The 21164-nt window shown below is 43.7% G+C and overlaps 2 protein-coding genes across 2 annotated transcripts; one reads left to right on the top strand and one right to left on the bottom strand.

Moving 5' to 3' along the window:
• Positions 1-9: 9 nt before the first annotated feature.
• On the top strand, positions 10-16492 carry CCNJL (cyclin J like). Its single transcript, XM_035104932.3, has 6 exons — positions 10-401; positions 1197-1305; positions 9083-9293; positions 11370-11669; positions 12698-12857; positions 13642-16492. The coding sequence occupies exons 2-6, from the start codon at positions 1228-1230 to the stop codon at positions 14090-14092; spliced, it is 1200 nt and encodes a 399-aa protein (XP_034960823.1). The 5' UTR covers positions 10-401; positions 1197-1227; the 3' UTR covers positions 14093-16492.
• A 2975-nt stretch (positions 16493-19467) lies between these two features.
• Positions 19468-21164, bottom strand: FABP6 (fatty acid binding protein 6). Its single transcript, XM_035107986.3, has 4 exons — positions 21073-21164; positions 20346-20521; positions 20126-20215; positions 19468-19583 (listed from the first exon to the last, which is right to left on the bottom strand). The coding sequence occupies exons 1-4, from the start codon at positions 21137-21139 to the stop codon at positions 19530-19532; spliced, it is 387 nt and encodes a 128-aa protein (XP_034963877.2). The 5' UTR covers positions 21140-21164; the 3' UTR covers positions 19468-19529.

Genomic DNA, 21164 nt, shown 5'->3' with positions numbered 1-21164 from the left:
GTGCGCAGTGCGGCGCCGGCGTGTAATCTACCCCTCCTCCTCCTGCTCTTGGGATCTTCCATCCAGAGCAGGATCTGCGGGGGGAGGGGGGAGGGAGGGAGGAGGAGAGAAGCGGCTAAAGGGCGGGGAGATCACCTTCTCGCTCTCCACCAGCTTACGCCGCGGGGAGCGAGAGGGGGGCGGATATGCATCTCACCTCCGCCCTTCCCGCCAGACTCTAAGTTCAACGTTGGGGAACTGGCGGAGGAGGAGTGGGGGGGGGCGCGGAAAGATAAGTTTAAATGCTCCCCCTTCTGCCTGGGCTGCAGTATTTTTCCAGCAAGAAATACGGTACCGTAGCTGGATGCCGGGTAGGACAAAGGCTGGGGATCCCGGTTTGGAGGGCAAAGAGAGGCAAAAAGGTAAGCGCTGCGTGGGCGGGCGCCGTCTTCGCAGTTTGTGGGGAGTTGCAGACTGCGGGGGGGGGGAGAAGTGTGCAACTTGCAGTTATGGTTCTTTTTCATTAAAGGTAGTCTGCCTTTAAACAAAGAAGTTGTGCAGTTATGAGTGCTGTAGCAGACCGGGAGGGGGGGCGAGAGGGAGGAGAGAGAGGTTTGTTCCCAAATCTTTGGAGGTAGTCAAGGTAAACAGCCTTGGTGAGATCTCTGCAAAGAAGTGATCGCGGCGAGGAGGTAGTAGATCTCTCAGGTGCTCTCCCTTCGGATGGGCTGGTGCACACGGAAGCGTCCTTGGCGGCTTTTCTGCAAAAGGAAAGGGCGCGGGGAGGGGGAGAGACCCATCTTGTAGGTAAGGCAGACCTGTGGCCGCCGAGATTCCTTGGGCGACTGTGGCTGCATGGAAATCTGCAATTGTGAGGACGCTTTAATAAAGCGGAGAGAAAACCTGGGTGTTTGATAGAAGTTCGGTGGACTGAATTGGACACCGGTAGAAAACTTGGATGTATCGTAATTGCCCTTTCCCCTTGCCCTCTCTCTTTGGGCGGGGGGGGGGAGGCAAGGAAGGTGAAGGATGTTACAAATAAAAGGTCTCAGCCAAAAGAACTTAATAGCAGCCACATCCCATGCAGGGAAGTGTGCCCTGAAGCCTGTTGATTTCCGTAGGATCAGGTTGTTAGCCTTATACAACCCATAAACACCTTGACTAGGTAGAAAATGTTGTTGGTTAATCTGGCTCACTGTTTATTTCTCTCTACCTAGGTATTGCCTTTTCCCCCAGACCAGGTTTTGGATGGGAAGTCTAAAAATGGAGGAGCCATGGTGGAAAGGAGACCTTGCAGCAGAGATTCATCGGACTTTGAGGCTGAAGGTCAGTTAGCCTCCCTGTCTCTGCACTCTTACCTGCTCTGCCTTTGCTGTGTCCAAAACTTTTTTCCATGGTGGTTGATTCTTACAGTGAAATACTGCAGTCCTCAATGCACTTTAAATGGGAGCAAGTTAGAAGTACATTGCACCTTGCACAGTGTAAGGAAATGAGTATAGGTTGCTCTGTATGGAAGAAAGATACTGAATAGGTCGTTGTCGTCGTCCCCCAATCTACCTCTAGAAGAAAGCAATATGTAATTACTCTGGACTCCATGATAGTGTTGCTTCATATCCTGCTGCCATGTAGTGTGCTGTTGGAAAACAAAACAAATCTTAAATTGATACATTCAACCAAATTATTTTTCAAGGTGGATGAGAGCCTGTATTGCATGCTAAAAAGATTGGCTCACTGTCTTCAACTGTCTTGCAAAAGCTGGTAAGAAGTCACTGTTGATTAAAGAGGTTGTGAATAGATCGTTTAAAGCAGGGGTCAGCAACCTATTTCAGCTGGTGGATATCTCTCAGACCATGTGGTGGGCCGGACTGTTTTTTTTGGGGGGGGGGATGAACAAATTCCTATGCCCCACAAATAACCCAGAGATGAATTTTAAATAAAAGCATACATCCCACTCATGTAAAAACACACTGATTCCCAAACCATCCGTGGGCTGGATTGAGAAGGCAATTGGGCTGCATCCAGCCCAAGGGCCTTAGGTTGCCTACCCCTGGTTTAAAGCAGGAGACTGAAAGCGCCAATCCTAAAGGCAATTATTTAGATGCAAATCTCGTTGGAGTCCATGGGATTTGTTTGCAAGAAAATGTGTGGTTAGGATCAGCAGGTTTTATGGGAAAGAGTGTGGTGATGCAGAAAAGGAAGAGGGCCATATGAAAGCAACTTTTCACTGGGGACTTGATTAGGACACATTCATGCTAAGAGGGATATGTGTGAAAGGGATCAAGGTAAAGGGACCCCTGACCATTAGGTTCAGTTACAGACGACTCTGGGGTTGCGGCACTCATCTCACTTTACTGGTCAAGGGAGCCGGCGTACAGCTTCCAGGTCATGTGGCCAGCATGACAAAGCCGCTTCTGGTGAACCAGAACAGCACATGGAAACGCTGTTTACCTTCCCGCCAGAGTGGTACCTATTTATCTTCTTGCACTTTGATGTGCTTTCAAACGGCTAGGTTGGCAGGAGCAGGGACTGAGCAACGGGAGCTCGCCCCGTCGCGGGGATTCGAAGCGCCAACCTTCTAATCGGCAAGCTCTAGGCTCAGTGGTTTAACCCGCAGCGCCACCCGCGTCGCCATATGTTAAAGGAATGTTGCCTTGCAAATGGGTCAACGAGTTGAGATAAAGCTGACAGTATAGGTTTGTCCTGAATGAGCCCCCTCCCTGAGCGTATTCAGTGATGCACCTTTCTGGAGCTCCTAGAGCATGAAATATATACATTTACAAGGAAATGTCTCTCAGCTGTGTTAAATTCCTTATTAGTTTTGGTGAAAATCCTTGCTTTAATATTGCTGGTCTGAAGTGGTTATTGTGGTGCTGTCCCTTCCAAGCCTGCTCAGGTTCCTGTCCTCCACTATACCTAGCTTTTTGTCCAGTCCCTCCTCCTTGAGAGATGTTTCCTCTGTCTGGGGGTTTGTTCCCATGTCTTGGCAAAGGCAGTGTTTATGGAGGGAGGGCCTTGAACAGGTGTCAAGCATGACTTGGGGGAAATGTGTCTTAGGTTCATGTTTCTGCCACTTGCAAGTATGGAGGGGGTGTCTGCGTGTCAAGCGCTAAGTCTCAAATTAACCAAAAGCCTTGTGGCACTTGAAAGACTTAACGAAATTTATTATGACACAAGCTTTTGTCAACTACAGCCTGCTTCACTAGATGTATGAAGCTTCATCCTGGGTGTAAATGCACATGGAAGGGAAAGGAAAGGAAAGGAAGAAAGGGGTTAGACGTGAAGTTAGAGGGAAATGGAGGTGCAAGGAAATACAGGTGGTGATAATTATGTTAAAGTGTGGACGTATGTAAAATAGGGTTGCCAAACTCAATAGAGGACAGGACTTCTCTGCCTTTAATTGCCCTGCTCTCCTTTGAGTCTGGAAACCTTAAAGAGAAACCAGCAGACCCTTTGCTTGGAAATTAAACAAAGGGTCTGCTGGTTTCTCTTTAAGGTTTCCAGACTCAAAAGAGAGCAGGGCAATTAAAGGCACAGAAGTCCTGTCCACTATTGAGTCTGGCAACCCTAATGTAAAATCATTAGTCATCTTTCACAAATCATTGTTGAGGATAACATACACATTCTGGCATGGGTAAGCCTTGAAGCATGAGGGTAATCTAAGAAACTGTCATGGACACAATGGAAGATCTTTTCACAAAAGGAAAACTGGTAATTCTCAGAACCCTCCACCAGCCCACACAAAACAGGCAATAGCAAATGGGCTGCAGGGCATATATTTCTCACCCCTCCTACACCCTCCTTTGGCTTGTATTTTTCCATTGTTCATTGTGTTCTTCGGTTACAATTGAAATATGTCAAAGTGAATATACTTCTTCAAGGTGAAATTTACACAGGAAAAGTAACTTGAATTGTATGTTTTCTTTGGAAAGAAAATTATGTATAGCTTTGTCTTTGTGTGTAACGTGTGTGTGTGTGTGTGTGTGTGTGTGTGTGTGTATATATGAATGAAATGCCACAATAGATTGTTGCCCTGGGTCCTTTTAAATCCTGGGAAATAATGAGCAAATGTCAGGATTTCATTATAATTTGATTTTGTTATCATTTGGCACACCTGTCCCTTCTCAACAGTAGATAGTTTGGATGGTTTGCCAAGAGCAACAAAAGTCCCTGAGTATCTCGGCTAGCCAGAGAAAAGTTCTTATCCAAGGGTTGGTTCACTTGTGTTTCCCACATGGCATACACACACACACACACACACACACACACACACACACACACACACACACGGCAGAGAGCTGCCAGCCAATCAAAAGAGTGTATCCTTGTTCAAGCATCACGTTTCCCTCACATAAGGAGGGCAGTGGTTTCCCCCCCCCCCCATGGACCACTTGAAAATTGCTGAGGGCCTTGCTTAATGATATTTCTGTCTGTTGTAGCAATTGTAATGAGCTTTGCTGGGTGCTGGAGGATTTTTAATGGTCTTTTTCTTGCCACTTTTGTTATATATTACTGTATATTCCTGCATATAAGACTACTTTTTAACCCAGGAAAATCTTCTCAAAAGTTGGGGGTCGTCTTATACGCCCAGTCATTTTATATGCCAGAATATATGGTAATTGTATTCCATGGGTTCAAATTACAGTACAAAAGTATACAGTGCAAGTAATAAAAGAAGCAAGAAAAATTACCAATTTTTTTAAAAAAATCCTTATCAGCATTTAATGTGATGGCTGTGCCATCTCCTATCTTCAACCCAAATCCATAAATATGGTATGGATCACCTGAATGAAACTCATTGGAAACAGTTTGTGAACCCCTGGACTCGTGATGTCATGGCACTGTGTCCATCCTCACTGCACTCTGTGAGTGGAGTGGCAAACTGTCTGGGTCCTAAATTGCACAAGGAACCTCTGCAAGTACATACCTGATTTGTTCTGGGTTGAATCAAGTAGGTAAGGTTTACATTGGAACTTAATCCTTCAAAAGCCACCATGTAGTTATTACAGGTAAGTGGACTGGTGACTGCAGACATCAGAAGGCAAACAAAACAATGTTTTCAAGTGGCAGCAGTCTGTGGGATCAAAACTTGTTTATATACACGTGCAATGTATAGGGCATTTGGTTCATTTGTATGTGCTTTTAAGCCTGCTTTTGTGCCTTACACTTTATTGTACAGTAAACACAATCTTTTTCCAGTAACCCACAAGCAGTGTCAGCTTTAAATAACGCAATATATTTGTGTAGGATGCCTTCTTTTACCCAAATTGCCCCCCCCCCAAGCTTTTTCTGGAAAAAGTTGTACCCCACCCTACCCCACATTGTACAATTTGGAAAAAGTTGTAGGCCATACACCATTTGACATGTGGCTCCTTGCTTGCGTTTGCAAAATTAAGTTCACATCCTCTAATAGAAAGGAACATAAATGGGTTGCTGGCTCTGTGCTTCTGAATGCAACTTTAGAGAGGGATCGAGTCCTTAGAAATCCCCCCTTTTTAAAAAAATTAAAGAGTACTTGGGAAGGAAAATGTTTTGGAAGCGGAAAAGACAATATTGTTGCTGTTGTTTAGTATTCCAAGCAAATGTTCCAAGACACACTTTTGACTAGAAATATTGCTCTGAAATTGATTCTTAGGCATATTTCACCGTATTTGACAAAGGATGATATCCTACTCTTGCGCTGCTGGGCTTTTTCCTCCTCCCCCCCCTTCATTCAGCACCAGATCTCTTCTTGAAGATTTGGCAGGCCCTTCAGACCAGGTGTGGGCAGCAGGGGGAGGGAAATCTGTGTTGTGTTCCCTGGCGCAGTCGGTGTTGGATAGTGCCTACAGTATCTGAGTGCCCAGCAGATGTTGTGATGGTGTCCATACTGCTGAGTTGAGAAATCTGTGGCCCTCCTGATGTTGGACTACAGCTCCCATCATCCCTGACTGCCAGTCATGCTGGCTGGGGCTGCTGGGAGTTGGTTGTCCAACATAATCTGGAGGACCACAGCAGTTTCCCCATCCCTGCCCTACTGACTTCACATGACATTGGTTCTCATTTAGAAATGCCAAATGTGTGTGGAGGAGTGATGGCAGAATGATGCACAATCCTGTACCAAATGGCGTGTCAGTACAGGTGGTGGCCATTTTGCATGCGTTCATTGTGATCTCGGGCACACAGGTCATTTTGGAAAGAGAATGTATGCACATCGCTTCTATGTCGTGGTGCATTGTCGGCCTATGTACAGTACCTAAGCTGCTTACAAAGCCATCAGGTGCAGCATGCCTCTCGTTGAATCTACTGCAATTATACTCTTGTACAGTAAATATTTATTGTAAATGAAGAGTTGTGTTCATGGGGTGGGGTGCAAAGGTGGTGCTTTGAGTTGTACAGTGAGCGTTGTAGAGTTCCTTGCTAGCTGGAAGTCGGGGTGTTTTGGTTTTAGGCAACTTTTCTGGAAAGCTGGAACCTTCAAAGACAGCCAGCTCAACTCCATCCCTGACAGGGATGCTTTTTAAACCTTCATCTGGAATCTGCTGAGGTCAAATGAGATGTTGCCTCTTGGAACAAGACTGGAGGGTTCAGTCTAATTGTTATGTTAGCTTGTGAATGGGCCTTGTGTCTAAATAGACAGATAAGCGTGTTTGCCTGAGGAAATGGGTCCTCTTCACCGTCACATAAATATTTACAGTGCCGTCCTTTTATGTAAGAGGTCTTATCTTGCAATTGGTTAAGAAGTAATTCACAAACTTTTAAAAACTAATTTCGTCCCATTTTCATACTTTTAATACCGTGGACCTGTAAATGGGATTCAACTTTAAATTTCTTGTCTGGGCTGGGCTGCAATTTCATTTTATGCAGTTTGATTAAATAGTGCCCAAAAATGACTATGTAAGTCATTGAAAAGTTATTGACTTGTTCTGAATCCGTAAATGGGTAGTTTCTACATTCTTTACTTGGAGAGCCAACAATGGAAGATAAACTTTTCTTTTGAATTTGCCTTTGGATTCCAACCTTCTGCTGAATTTGCCTCTAGGGCAAACAAGACCTGAAGCCAACTCCTTGAGTGCCTAAATTAACATGTCTTAAGTTTTCTAGTGTAGGTACCAGCTGTTGGGGCCCTGAGCAGGATTGAGATGTTTAATCCAACACACACACACACACACACACACCGGGGGGGGGGGAGCGCTTTCCCCAGGTCTAATAGGTGTGACACAGTTGTTAATGAAAAGGCGCTGTGGGTTAAACCACAGAGTCTAGGGCAGGGTCCCCAAACTACGGCCCCTGGGCCGGATGCGGCCCAATTGGCCTCCCAATCCAGCCTGCGACGACCCCCGCCGCCCGCTGCCGCCGCCCGCTCTTGCGCAGCGCGGCGACGATCTTCAAAATCGGCAAAAAATTGCCGAAAATCCTTTGTGCGCATGCGTATGGGCTTCTCCCGACCCAGAAGAGGTCATTTCCGATGCACTTCCGGGTCGAGGGAGGCCCATACACATGCGCACAAGCGATTTTCGGCGATTTTTTCCCGACCGTGTGCGCATGCGTATGGGCGCGCACTCCCCCGCCCTCCGGCCCGCTGCGCGGTAAGTCTGGGGACCCCTGGTCTAGGGCTTGCTGATCAGAAGGTCGGCAGTTTGAATCCCTGCAATGGGGTGAGCTCCCGTTGCTCGGTCCCAGCTCCTGCCCACCTAGCAGTTCAAAAGCACATCAAAGTGCAAGTAGATAAATAGCCGGCGGGAAGGTAAACGGCGTTTCCGTGCGTTGCTCTGGTTCGCCAGAAGCAGCTTTGTCATGCTGGTCAAATGACCCGGAAGCTGTCTGCGGACAAACGCCGGCTCCCTCGGCCTATAGAGCGAGATGAGCGCCGCAACCCCAGAGTCGGACACGACTGGACCTGATGGTTAGGGGCACCTTTACCTTTTTAGGATTGGTTTTAACTATGCTTTGAATATTGTATTTTTTGTATTTTATCTTTGTTTGCATTGTACACTGCTTTGGTGACCTCAGGCTGTCAAGCAGTTTATAGATTTGTACAATAAATAAAATAATAGCCCCCCTTAAAAACTAACAATTATTGTGGCAGTCAATGAAAGATTATACCTTCATAAATGTGTTGGTCTTTAATGGGTGCAGCAGACTGTTAGTTTCTTTATAAATAATGTTGGTTCCTGGCCTTGAGCCCTGTGGGAGGGGATTGCTAGCTGATGGTGGGTGGTGGTGGTGGTTTAGTGTGGCTCTCCCCCGCCCATTGCCTGATTCTTAGGAGTATGAATAGTTGTTGCAAGTTTTCATTGTCTTTCAAAACTGGTTGAATATTCATCCAGAACAAGAGCTGGGTTGCTTTTTACTGCGTTAGTTGCTAAGCACTTGCCAGAACAGGTGGTGGATGGTGATCTGTGGCTTTTGGCTTCTGAAATGGATATTCATGTCATTGTAAACAAAATCTGCCCTTATAGAGTCCTTTGTAGGTTCTCCATCGGTAGGAGAAATAACAGAGGCCAGTCAGAGAATATTGAGAAGCAAAGCAGCTAGTAAGCCTGATCTTTATTGAACTGTTGCAACAGGGTGCTCCCGTCACACGCAGGAGAAGGGAGGGGGACCCAGAACAAAGGTGTGCCTGCCCTTAGACATTTTAAATTGCCTGCCCTGGAGTCCAAGACCAGACATAGATCACAAAAGGGGTGTAGCCCAAGACCACCCCCCAGATACATCATACCTACATCACAGAAAAGGCGGTCTACAACAGAAATCTGAATGTTGTTGTTTTTCCTGTCTGCCAGGTTACCTGATACTGCCTTATCTGATTGCCTTTCCTGGTAGTCTGGCCATTCCTTTGAGATGGTAATTACTTAATTCCTGAGAAAATGGGAAGGTTTCTTTCACCTCCTCCATCCTTGCAGAGAAACACTTGGTCAGCTTGGGAGTCATAATGGTTTCAGGACTGTCTTCCTGTACTGTTTAAGAATTGGTTTATATATTTATGTACGTGTTTGCCTTGTACATTTATGAACATTTATTATATATCTAAGACCTTAAATTCTTATAACAATGTTAATACCCCTTCTCTCTGTCTGTCTGCCTCTCTCTCTTTCTTTTCTCCCCCTCCTTTGTGTTGCCATAGGAGCTGAAACTGCCCGTGTACAAGGCCCATTCTCCGCAAATCGGGATGCGGCGCTATTTTGCCGACCTCTTGGCCATCCTCAGCAACCGCTGCCAGCTCTGCCCCACAGCCCGACACCTTGCTGTGTACTTGCTCGATCTCTTTATGGACCGCTATGATGTTGCTGTCAAACAGCTATATGTCATCTCCATTGCCTGCCTCCTCCTTGCAAGTGAGTAAGCTTGCCTATTAATGCATACATGCTGTTGCGGTTATTACTTGTCCGGGGGGGGGGGACGGGACAAGTAAGCTGTTTATCGGTTAAATGCCCTGAGCTGATGAAAACATTTTTTATTTCACTTCATTAAACGAAATGTTTATTTTGAGCAGGTACCATCTACAGCATTTTAGAAACCATGAAACAGGAAAAGACTTATTGGTCCTGCCCAGAGGAGTATGATATAGTTGACTATTGCTCTTTGCAGTTTCTGATGCTTTTAGAACAGAGTATCAACAACTTTACCTAGAATTTCCTGCAGTGATGTACTTCGTTGGGAGGAGCCTGAAGCTTCAAGCTTCAAGCTGTGCTTAAGAGAAAAGGGATTCTCAGCTGTTACAGAGAGTAATATGTTCAATTTTCTGCCCTTTAAATTAGGCCATGGGTGGTGCTTTTCCTTCAGATCACCCCTTGCATTACTGTAGTATTCAGAGCCTGTGGGGCCCATCACATTGATATTTAAATATTACTCGATAATTGTGGAATGAGCCCATGGAAAGGGGTTCCTGTTACATTTAAAGGGCACCTTTGACTCCCTGCCATATTATATTCATGGAGAGCAGATACTGTGCCAGTTTATTCTCAAACTGCAGCCCTTTCCATGTACTTGCCTAGTGATCCATCCTGAGTTATATCCTCCTAGAATCCCTTTAGTTTTAGGCCACTTTAGAAAAACATAGTTGTCAGCCTTGCAGAGAGACACATGTCCTAATAACCCAAAGCTTCGTACAAGGGAGAAAATGCAGATGGGTAGCTTTGGAACCGACCCTAGGAGGAGCCTTCCACAATGATGTGCCCTGTGCGTGGTCCTCTCTGACCACTGGCCATGCTAGTTGAGGCTGATGGTGAATTGGTGTCCGCTCGAGGGATCCCACTGCCATCCAGTGCCTTCGCTCCATAAGACGCACAGACATTTCCCCTTCGTTTTTAGGAGGGGAAAAGTGTGTCTTATGGAGCGAAAAATACAGTTTTTGCCAACCTCATGCTGGCATAGCTTGTCCTGTTAGCATGTTGTATATATTCCTGTCCAAAGCTGCTATACTGATATAATATTTTGTCCGTTTAAGGATGAGCATTGTGTCACAGTTTTGGGGGTTTTTTTTGTTTTCTTTAAGTTAGGCCAGTCCTTGATGAGGGTGGCCCCGGTGTTTTCAGAAGCACCTAGATTCCAAGGGAGCAATCTAGAAAGGGAGATAAGGAAGTGGTTGTAAAACTACAAAAGCAGGAGAAGCTGTTCGGTGTCTTATGGCTGCTACCCTTCCTCAGTCCATTGTCTAGCCTTTGTATTCCGCTCTGGTAAAAAGGCGGGGCAGGGCAGGGAAGAAAACTTTTCTACTGCATGTTATCTTAAATCCTGCTAGGCTGGAAAAATATTGATGGCAAATAAAAGAAACTTGTCAAACTGGAGGAAAAAGAATTCTTGGAATTTGTTAAAGTAGAGACTGGACTGGGTTCTTCCAAGGCCTATAAATTTAAATGTTGACCAGTACCTGTTGGAAGAGTTGGGATAGTTGTTTAAATTGCACTTTCCTATTAGAAATAGTTGACATAAAATAAAAGTGTATAATCAGATAACCAGATTGAACATAACATGTATTTTCCTCCTTTGAAGTGTGGGCCAGCTTTTTCCCCATATGTGCTGGTCTTGTTATGTACTGTATTGCATCTTTATGTAAAATAATACATTGCTTTCACACATTGTGAGCTGCCATAATTTTATGCTCTGTACTATTTGTGTTGGACTAGAGCAGGCATAGGCAACTCTGCCCTCCAGACGTTTTTGGACTACAATTCCCATCACCCCTAGCTAACAGGACCAGTGGTCAGGGATTATGGGAGTTGTAGTCCCAAAACATCTGGAGGGCCGAGTTTGCCTATGCCTGGACTAGAGCTTATCCCATACAGCAGCAACGGCTGGCTGATGAATCTATGAATTCTGGGTTTTTCAGCATTGGCTTCTAGCTGAGTTCAGGAGAATCTAGATGGAGAGAATGCCTTGAACCCAAGCGGCTTGTTCTTTCTTTTCAATAGGCAAGTTTGAAGAGAAGGAAGACAAGGTGCCCAAACTGGACCAGCTGAACAGCTTTGCTTACATGTGTAGCCTTAACCTGGCGCTAACGAAGAAAGACCTGCTGAAGATGGAACTTCTGCTCCTGGAAAATTTTAACTGGAATCTCTGTCTGCCAACCCCAGCACATTACATTGATTACTACCTCTTTGCCTCTGTTAGCGAGAGCGATCTGCACAATGGCTGGCCTATCACGTCCGTGACCAAAGTCAGAGCTTTCATGGAGAAATATTCTCACTATTTCCTGGAAGTCTCGCTGCAAGGTAATTTCTTGATCCAAAGGCCCAAGGCACACGTCTGCCTTGCAGTAGCCTTTATCAGGATTATAGCAGTCCTTAGACATGGGGAAACATTGTGTTTAATGCAAATGCCACCAAAATATTTGCCTCACCTTAGAAAAGGCATGAAATCTAAAGCTCAGGCTTTGGCAAAGGGACCTCTTGTTCTTTGAGGTCTTGTTTTGGGGTTAGGCATACTCTGGACCAAGCTAACCCACAACTCTTGTTTTAATATATGGGGGCTGGGTAGAAGCTGCCACAAGTAGAATTCCACTCTCAGGATTCTCCTGTTGAAGGAAAGGTGGAAATGTGATTTTCATCCATTTCCTCTTTACCCTGCAGCTCAGTAGGAGTTAGTTGTTGTCTTTTTATGGAAGAAGTGTGATTTCAACCCTATGTTTGCCGCTGCTTACCTCAGAGCAAAGAAGCCAACCTTTGCTTCTAGAACTTGGGATGGTAAGCCTTTGCCACCCCACGAGGAAGAAGCAAGTTTGAGAACCACTAAAAGCCACATTCCCTCCATTTTGCCCCTAAGCCAATGCAAAATTTAAAAACGAAATATGCAATACTTGGATCTTAAAGCCAGGCAATACTTTTGGCATGTAGCACTGCATGTTTGTCTGGAAGTAAAGCCCACGGAGTTTAATGGCGTTTTCTTTCCAATATGATTGCAGTCTTAAACGGTCTGTAAAGTCTGAGATCAGATGGCAATGATCAGTCAGATGCTGGGTTAAGAGCGCCCTTCGAAGCCCGAGTTATTGCCCATAATAAAAGTTGCACTGCTCACACAAAGAGGCTACAGTAGATTTAGTGGCATTGCTTGCAAGAAATGCTGACCTAAGTTGACTCGCTCTCTCTCGAGCCAAAGCTGTCATTGTGGTGCCTTAGTCTCCAGCCAGAAGGCTTCTACATCACATTAGCCTGCTGCCAGACTTATTGGAAGAAGTTGGCAAAGTCTTGCCATTTATGGATGGAGGTGCTTGGGCCTAATTTTGAAATTCCTTTTCTTCCAGATCATGTTTTTCTCTCGTTTCGGCCTTCTCTGGTTGCTGCTGCTTGTGTGGGAGCTTCACGCATCTGTCTTGAAGTTTCTCCTTCTTGGACTGCACAGCTCCAGCTGTTAACTTGTTATTCCTGGGAGCACCTTGCTCCGTGTATCGAACTCATGCTTATGTAAGTTTTGAATAAAAACAGCCACCGGATGAACTTTGCTTTATTTATGTGTTAGTTTTTTTTCAGGCGACTAATAAGTCGAATGATCTGTGCGGACAGAATTTCAAACATTAAGATCTACGTGGTGTGACTCTTGACACCTTGTTGATTGCAAACCTGTAGCATCCCCAGTGCCCTAGCTATTTACACTTGACATAGCTGCCTGCCTCATTAATACAATACTCATGCAAAGTTCCAAAAAGCCTCAGTGGTAGAGCTGTAGAGCTGGTAAGCCCACTGGGAAACCTTATTCCCTTTCTGTACAGATGAGCGCAGTTATTTATGACATAGCTAAATTTGGTGGCCCATTCCTTTTCTTTAAAAGGTCTGGTACACACATCCAGACGCTGGTCTACTAATTTCTCACTGCCGGTCTAGGACAGAAGATTGCAAATTGTATTTTGGTGTCTGCAACTTTTATTACAGTTAAAGGATTATTGTAAATACTATAATTTTCAATGCGGCTTTTGGAAACATGATTCTAAAACATTCCATGCTTGCCAAATACCCTGGAGCATTCCCAGACATAGGTGTAGAGCAGTGTTTCCCAAACTTTGGTTTCAAGCTGTTTTTGAACTACAACTCCCATCATCCCTGACAACTGGTCCTGCTAGCTAGGGATGATGGGAGTTGTAGTCCAAAAAAACCCCAGCGATTGCCAAGTTACTTACCTGTCACATTTTATTTTTCTGTTTCAAAGCCCTGGCCTTTAAGCTTGTGTGTGGTTTTATTTTTTCTCTAACAGAGCTCATGATAAGGACATCAAAGAAGCCAACAAGGAAAAGGACCGTGTGAAGCTGTTGCAGCAGCAGCAGCAAGTTGTGGAAAGCCTCACCCTTCAAACCCCGACTCAAGTTCTCTTCCAGCAATCGCGTTATCATCCCCTGGCTCAGCATTCAGCTGTCGTTTCACAGTTCCACTCCCCAATACAGGATCTGTGCTCAGCTTACCGGGACTCTTTACAAGCTCCTCGACTGAGTGGCCTTGCCTCGGGCCACCACCATAGCGATTCCCTGCATTCCTACTCCGCCCTGCAGGCCAGCTTTCAGCCTGTTTTGCAAACGGTGTCCATTCAAGGGCCTATCACCATGCAGGTAGCCATTTCAACGGAGCCTAGGCACTGCCTCGCTCTGACCTATGGCAGTAGCTATTTTAGTGGGCATCACTCTTACACAACAGGTTGTTTTGATGGATGAGCGCCTGCAGAGGAAGGGGGTGAGACAGGACCAGTACATCTTGGAAGGAAAACATTGGTGCTATGTAAACTTGAGTTGCACCTGCCACCATAGAAAGGAGCTCAATGAAGCAATTCCTTGCCCAATAGCTTGGACAAAAAACAAATCCCTCATAGATTTTTCTTTTTTTTCTTTTTAACGTTTAAAACATGGGTGCCTTTCCTGCAGAAGCAAGATTTTTCTGAGAAGAAATGCAAAAATATACCTCACAATTCAAGATGCTACTTTTGCAAGAGTGACTTACTGAATTTGGGGTGGGGTAGGGAATGTAGACGCGTCCCTTTCCTCACCTTGCTTCCGTCCTCCATAGAAGGGGTGCCAATGAACTTGAAATAAATAACACTGTAATTAAAAACAGTACTCTGAAAGGCAGAAACCTGGAGAAACTTCTGGCCATAAGATATACTTGTATGATGGCTCCCCCGTGAACACTGTTTATAGTGGCAGCTCATAACACTGGAGCCTTGTGTTGACACTAACAAGGCTTGATACCTCTGAAACCGTCACTGGAATTTTTTTAATGAAGAATGTTCCTTGCTGTGCTTTGACTGGAATTTTCAGAGAACAAGACTTTAAACTTGGAACACAAGACTTTAAACTTGGAACACAAGTCAAACCACTTTTGCCTTAATTTGTCTGGTGAGACATCAGCAGACAAAACACCACTTGGGCCTCCAGTTTATCGTATTTTTCTTAAAATGTAATCTTAACTTTACCTCTAAAATATTTTAAATGCTGCTGCCTTAAGTAACTAAAATACCATTTTATGGGAAAAAATGGTTTACAACTTACGTCAGGGATTAATGTTTACTTGAAAACAATTCATTGTCAAAATGTTCTTAATATTGCAGGAATCACTGCCTTTTAGTGTGGTATGTTTGGTCTTGCAGTTTGAGTTAGTAATCTAAATATGGACAAATGTGTGTGTGTGTGGAAGCAGTTGATTTTTTTAAAAAAAGGGATCCATGAGTAAGGGAACCTGAGGTAACCTTGGAAACTGGTCAGTCTTAAAAGCTGCAGCCCTTGAACCAGAGTTGAGGCTGTTCATTTACAGCCTGCATAGACATTAGGCTACCGTTTACTTTAAGCAAAGGCCTACTGATAATTTTTTTAAAAATCACAATGTCACTTAATAGAGATACCATTTTAGCTCTTGTACATCCAATGGCTTATTCTCTCCCCCCCCCCCCCTGTTCCCCCATTACTTGAGTGCGGAGCCACACATGGTGGAGAAAGCAAAAGATTCTGAAGCCTGTGTTTTACTGTGTAAACCAAATCCTGAGCTGTAGTGAGGCACCTGCTGCTTACCCCACCTACCAGTTCCCCCATGCAAATGCTACTCCCAAGCCATTCACATTTCTTCCCCATTTCCTAAGAGGTACCAAAATCAAAAGTGAAGCCTGTCTGATGGGGAAACAGCTGATGTTGAGGCAGATGTAGAAGGAAAACTCAGTTGATGTGTGACAAGTACTCGACCCAGCCACTTAGATTTTATTCCTACTCCACATTTGTAGTACCTCTGCAAATGCAGATTTGGGAATGGAGGGTTTGCCAGATTAACATGATGTTTTGCCTTAAGTCCCATTGATTCATTGCAGTTTAGTTCCACTTATCTGTATTTCAGGATCATGATCTTAACGATACTGGTGCGATTAAGCTTCCCGCAGGATTTCTGTGCGTTTGGTCTTTTGAAGATTCCTGCTAGAATATGAAGTGCTCACTTGATATTCAGCTGTTTGCCCTGTTAGTCAATGAAAGCCAGTATTGTTTGTGAAAAGGGTTCTCAGGATGGCAATACAGACTATGTGCAATATATTGCTTTTATACTGTCCAGAGTCCTGTGTGTGTGTGTGTGTGTGTGTGTGTGGTTGGTAGGATGTTCATTCATTCTGCTTTTTAAGTTAAATAATTTTTAGAAAAATAGTTTGCGAGAGGGTTGAGTTGGATTTTAGAGTGCAGAATTGTGTTCCCATTTTCAGAGGAAGTATGTTGGTTGGGGACTGATGCCTCTAAAGTGTACTGTAGTCTGGGCATGTCACACTTTAAGCAAAATGAAAGTAGATGTTGTGTTCCTTTTCTGTTACCAATTTAAATGAAAAGTGTTTATACAAAAAAAATAGAATAGTATCTGGAAGTTTTCTTTTTTTATTTATATACGAGTTGTTATCTACAATATTTTGTGTGTTGTAAGCAAATTTTAACCACCTAATTGTGTAAATACTACTGAGGAAGCTCTGGTTGTAAAATCCAATGTGCTCATTTTATTAGCCTTGCAAAGAAGCTCCCCCCCCCCCCGTGTGACATTCATAAGTATCTCCATCTTACAGTAGGTTATTCAATAAACACAGTGCGAAACACTGATGTGCGTGTCCGCTTCTTGTATACGCCTAAGAAAAAGGGTCTACCAACACTATTTGTGCCCTCGGGTCATTCGCTTTATTGAAGTATTTCACAGTTCCATTAGTAATCATTAAAGTTCTTCCCAGTATTTGCAGGTGAACGTGACGTTTTGCTAGTATATGATGCTTTACTATTTCATTGGCTCTTAATACGCTTAGATCTGCAGCAGTGGATTACACACATTTATCCTAACTCGTTTCAGCCTCCCGTTAGCTCAGCATTGCAGTTAGATCTAGAGTCACAGGACTTCGTTTAAGTCGTTTATGAAAGAAGTAACAAGGAAATGGGACTTGCTGCAATATGGTACAAGGCTTTGGAAGAAAAGTTCTGGGAAACCATGTCTGCAGCTGCTTCCCTTTCGGATGTGTACATTTCCCCCCCTCCCCTTGTAAAAACCCATCATGCCGCTATTGGCATGATGATTATCATATGATAAACTCATTTCTTGGTTCGCTGCAATTTTGTGATGGCAGACCTAAATTTATGACAGCAGAGTGGTTTCATTTAACTATAGTTGCACATGGCAGTTACATATGACTTGAGAAACCTGTTTGTGGAATGATTGCTCTGAGTTCTATGTACATCTTTTGCATAGACTGGTGACAGCAGGATTCCTCAAGTGCCTCTTCCAATGATGCTCCCACCAGTGTGTGAGAGCCTTGGATCTGTGTGCATGTTCCTTGCCCCTATCAACTCTACTGCCAATGTTAACCAAATGGTTGGCAAGGTACCGTAATGTAGAATTTCACACTGGGCAGCCAACTCATTACAGGTGGTGATTCTGTATGTAGGGTTAGAGGAGACTGTTCAGATATTGGTGGGATCAACTGGCATAGGTCTTGCTTGTCTGTATGCAACGTGCCCATTGTCATGGCAAGAAGTCAGAACAGCCTCTACCGGTATCTGTATTTTTTATGATAGCTTAAGACACTTACAACCTAAATTGAAGCTCAGCTCAGCAGCTTGTGAACGTGAATGGGAAGAGCAATGCGTCTCATTTACTGACTACTTTTAGCTTGCCATATGTGTAGAAGGCACTTGGAGTGGGAGAATTGCTGATCACCCCCTCTATGGCCCTGAAAATGTAACTCCAGAGAATTTGGGGTTCTCCAAAGTGGGCTTGTGGCAGAGCAGGAAGCAGGAAATGCATTACTCTCCTCTTGCCTTCCATTTGCAAGCTGTTTGGATCTAAGCCCTCTTCTGTGCTATGTCTAAAAAGAGCCCCTGAATGAGCAACTGCTTTCTCGGTGGCTTGTGACAAACTAAATTCAAAGCTGTGTGACACTTGGAAGTTGAACATAATTCAGTATCTTGGGACACTCAGCTGTCATGGATTTTAAAATCAGTTACTCTTAATATTGTATTGCAATTGTTCACCTTGCAAAGTTGCAAATGCGATTTGAAAGTGTGACGATGCATGCTGAATTATCACATGCTGGCCATCTTTTTTTTTGCATGCACACAAATATAAAATGCACTGTTTAAAGACTCAGAAATGGCACTTTGAGACATTTGTAACTGAATGAACACATAAGAAAATCTAGTGATGTGAAGTTGTATTTGACACACACAGACACCCTAGGGTCTAGTACTGAAATATTTTTAAACCACTGAAGTGAGTTGTGAACACCATCAGAATGGATAGTTGATGTAAAATGATGGGACCTGCTTTCCTAGGGAGAAAATATCACTGCTGACTTTTTCTGGCATAGAAGTTGAAGGCTTCTGAGCAAATGCTAACCGAACTCCTTTTTGGCTTTCAAGTTACTCGTATTGAATTGGTGAAGGCCTAAGAAAAGAAGTTCAAATAATATTTTCATCCTCAGTTGCTTTATAATGCCAGGCAGTAGAGATAGTAGATCCAAATTAAATAAAGTGTGCCTTAACCTTAGTCTTTTTGGCTCAGTTGGCCTCAAATTCTGAATAAATTTGTCTCGGTGCCCTTCTGCAGACTGTTTTTCTATTGTACTCATTAGGAAGCTTCCCTTTGGCTGGATGGTGTCTAGACAGTGAGAGCCAGACAAAGGTACTTATTTCTTGTCTGAAATTCAGTGCCATTTCCAAGGAAGAGTAAATTGGCTGTGGGTGGGAGGAGGGGTAGCAGCTGTGTAAAGGTGCAGCAGAGCAAACATCTGTGCTTAAGTTTTGGGGGATGAAAGTTCAACCCCTGATTTCAGATGGAAATGTGGCAACATCTCCCATCAGTCAGCAAGCAGGAGCCTTAAAGGATTTGTGCATTGTGAGCGCTGACTTTGGAACACATGCTCGGGCCTGGTTGCTAAGTGACTGTACAAGATCGAGCCCCAACACATGGCTTCCCTGTAATGGAGAGGGCAGCATTTGAACATGTGTTCTCTTGTTTTCCCTCCCTGAGAGCTTAGTAGTTCTTCCCTGAGAACAGAAGAATATTGTTGCCTGATCCTTCTAACTAATGAGCTTATCTCTTGTTCAAGGAATTGTGTGTGCCATGTGGGAAGAAACAAGCCAAATAAATTCAGCACATGCAAAATGCAAACATTTGTGAGTGCTCCAAGGAGCAAGAACCCAGTAACAAAAATATGAAGTTGTCCTTGTAAGAATTGAGGGAGGTTTTGAATCATGTGCTCGGAAGGCTGGATCATAGGGTATCAACATACTACTTTTTTCTTGGGGTTGCAACCATTACCCAGTGTGGAAATGTCCCCTGTTTGGTGGTGTTGCCCTGGATAGCAACACTGAGAGCTGCTTTGCATGTCATAGAATTATAAAAAATACCTTCTTTAACACATTATAAAAAATAAGACACGTAATGCTATCAGTTGAGTGTCAATTCTAGCAAGGTGAAGTGGGAACACAGGAAGTTGCTTTATATTTAGACCCATTCTGCCTATTGCACTTTCTTCCAATCAATAAATAAATGCAGAAATAAAGTTCTTAAGTTTGTTACTTCATATTGTGTGTTTTTTATTGCTCACTTTTCAAGTATCAGTAAGGCCACAATTATTCCTCCAACGGCTTCTTAGGCCAGTCTCTTGCTGATTCTTTTGAAAGTTACATCGCCAACTGTAGAAATCTGCAGTAAAGGATAAAGCAAACATTTCTGATGAATCTGGAAGTGGGGATTGAAAATATAGCTGTTAACATCCTGGAATGCTTTGTGAATTCCTTTCTTTACAATTGCTAATGATTCAGGAGTATTGTGCCATGAATTTAAGGGAGGAGGGAAGATGCAAAAAAGGAAATTTCCAATTCACAAGAATTTTTTTTTATTAATGTAGCCCAAAGAGGAGTTGTTTTTTCTGAAGGGCACTATTGAACGATATTTCAACCTAGTGTGTCTCTGCAACACTGCTTGCAAAAGTATTGTGTTTCCTCCTCTCTTGTTGTACTTTCAAATGCTTCATAGTAGTGAGATAGTGTTAGAATTATTTTGTATTTTGAATTGATCAAGTGACGTACCCAGTACATGGCTATTGGTGACCATTAAAATCATCATATCTTCCATCCATTATTCGGTTAACATTTTGCTTTAATGCAGTAAACACCATTTTACAAGTTTTTTGGGGGGGGGGGGATCACACATTCGATCTTCAAGGAAAGTTTTTATGAAATTACCTCAACTAGTTTGCCCCCAGCAATCTCTGCAGTATGGTGATAATTAGGAAAGTCAGCAACCACTTTCCCACCTTCCATTTTAACTGTTGCCTGCAACAGATTTACATACATTAGTTGGTGCCATGGCTGAATACAATTAAGGATTTCGATTGCCAACCCAACCACAACAACACTTTGAATCCGGGCTAGTCCTTTGAAAGCAGTAGCTACAATCATTTACCTTGAATTTTTTACCACCCATGGTCTCCATTTCGGATTCCTTGCCAATAACAAACTTATTAATCATGGAATGCCCGCTTGGGTAGATCTGGGACCAGGTGAATTCATCTCCATTCTGTATCACTTCCGTAACAATCTTGAAATTTTTTCCTTTTTCAATTACGTCGGCAGGAAGAGCTACCCCAAGGAAAAGACAACATTAATGTAAACCTCCAATGTATTTGTTTAAAAGCGTTTCTAAATTGCTGTAGTATACAGATTTTCTAAGAGGCGTACAAAAGTACAAACACAAAAAGTGGTATAAAAACCAAAAGGTTAATAAAAGAATGCAGGAATCTGAGTTGCAATGTCATTCCATCAAGCAGAATACCACTACACCGCAATCTGCCAGAATGCAGTGGTTTTTATTCTGCTTGCCAAATAATGTTGTGTAACTCTGAAAGACTGCAGAGTTTCACCAGGAGATCCCAACTGAAGATGCCATAATTCCCATGTTTAGGCTCCCTTTTCTGAAACCGGCAGCTGACAATCCAAGCAATTCTCTAAGTCAGCTTTCCATAACCTGGTACCCTTCCAAATGATTTGGATTGCATCTTCCATTGCCTCTGACTACTGTCTGTGGCACCAGGAGCTGATGGAAGCTAAAATCCAAAACAACAACTGCAGGGCAGCCAATTGGGGAATATTGATCTGAGCGCAGCAAAAGAAAAGGCTTAATATATACATACCCATGCGCTTCATAAAACTCTCATAGTTTTCCTCACTTTCCACTTCGTATCTGCCAGAGAAAGCCATGCTGTAGTCTGTGGCACAGGAAGGA

This window comes from Zootoca vivipara, chromosome 2 (assembly GCF_965207765.1).
Source record: "Zootoca vivipara chromosome 2, rZooViv2.hap1.1, whole genome shotgun sequence".
NCBI classification, from domain to species: domain Eukaryota; kingdom Metazoa; phylum Chordata; class Lepidosauria; order Squamata; family Lacertidae; genus Zootoca; species Zootoca vivipara.
This window is presented reverse-complemented; position numbering and strand designations above follow the sequence as displayed.

Bases quoted from the DNA above. Each gene is read 5' to 3' on its own strand.
- CCNJL (XM_035104932.3), top strand. From the start codon at position 1,228: ATGGGAAGTCTAAAAATGGAGGAGCCATGGTGGAAAGGAGACCTTGCA. The intron at 9,294-11,369 runs GTGAGTAAGCTT...TCTTTTCAATAG, and splicing joins TGCCTGCCTCCTCCTTGCAA to GCAAGTTTGAAGAGAAGGAA. The intron at 11,670-12,697 runs GTAATTTCTTGA...CTTTTCTTCCAG, and splicing joins CCTGGAAGTCTCGCTGCAAG to ATCATGTTTTTCTCTCGTTT.
- FABP6 (XM_035107986.3), bottom strand. From the start codon at position 21,139: ATGGCTTTCTCTGGCAGATACGAAGTGGAAAGTGAGGAAAACTATGAG. The intron at 20,522-21,072 runs GTATGTATATAT...TCCTTGGGGTAG, and splicing joins GAGTTTTATGAAGCGCATGG to CTCTTCCTGCCGACGTAATT. The intron at 20,216-20,345 runs GTAAATGATTGT...AATCTGTTGCAG, and splicing joins TGGGTGGTAAAAAATTCAAG to GCAACAGTTAAAATGGAAGG.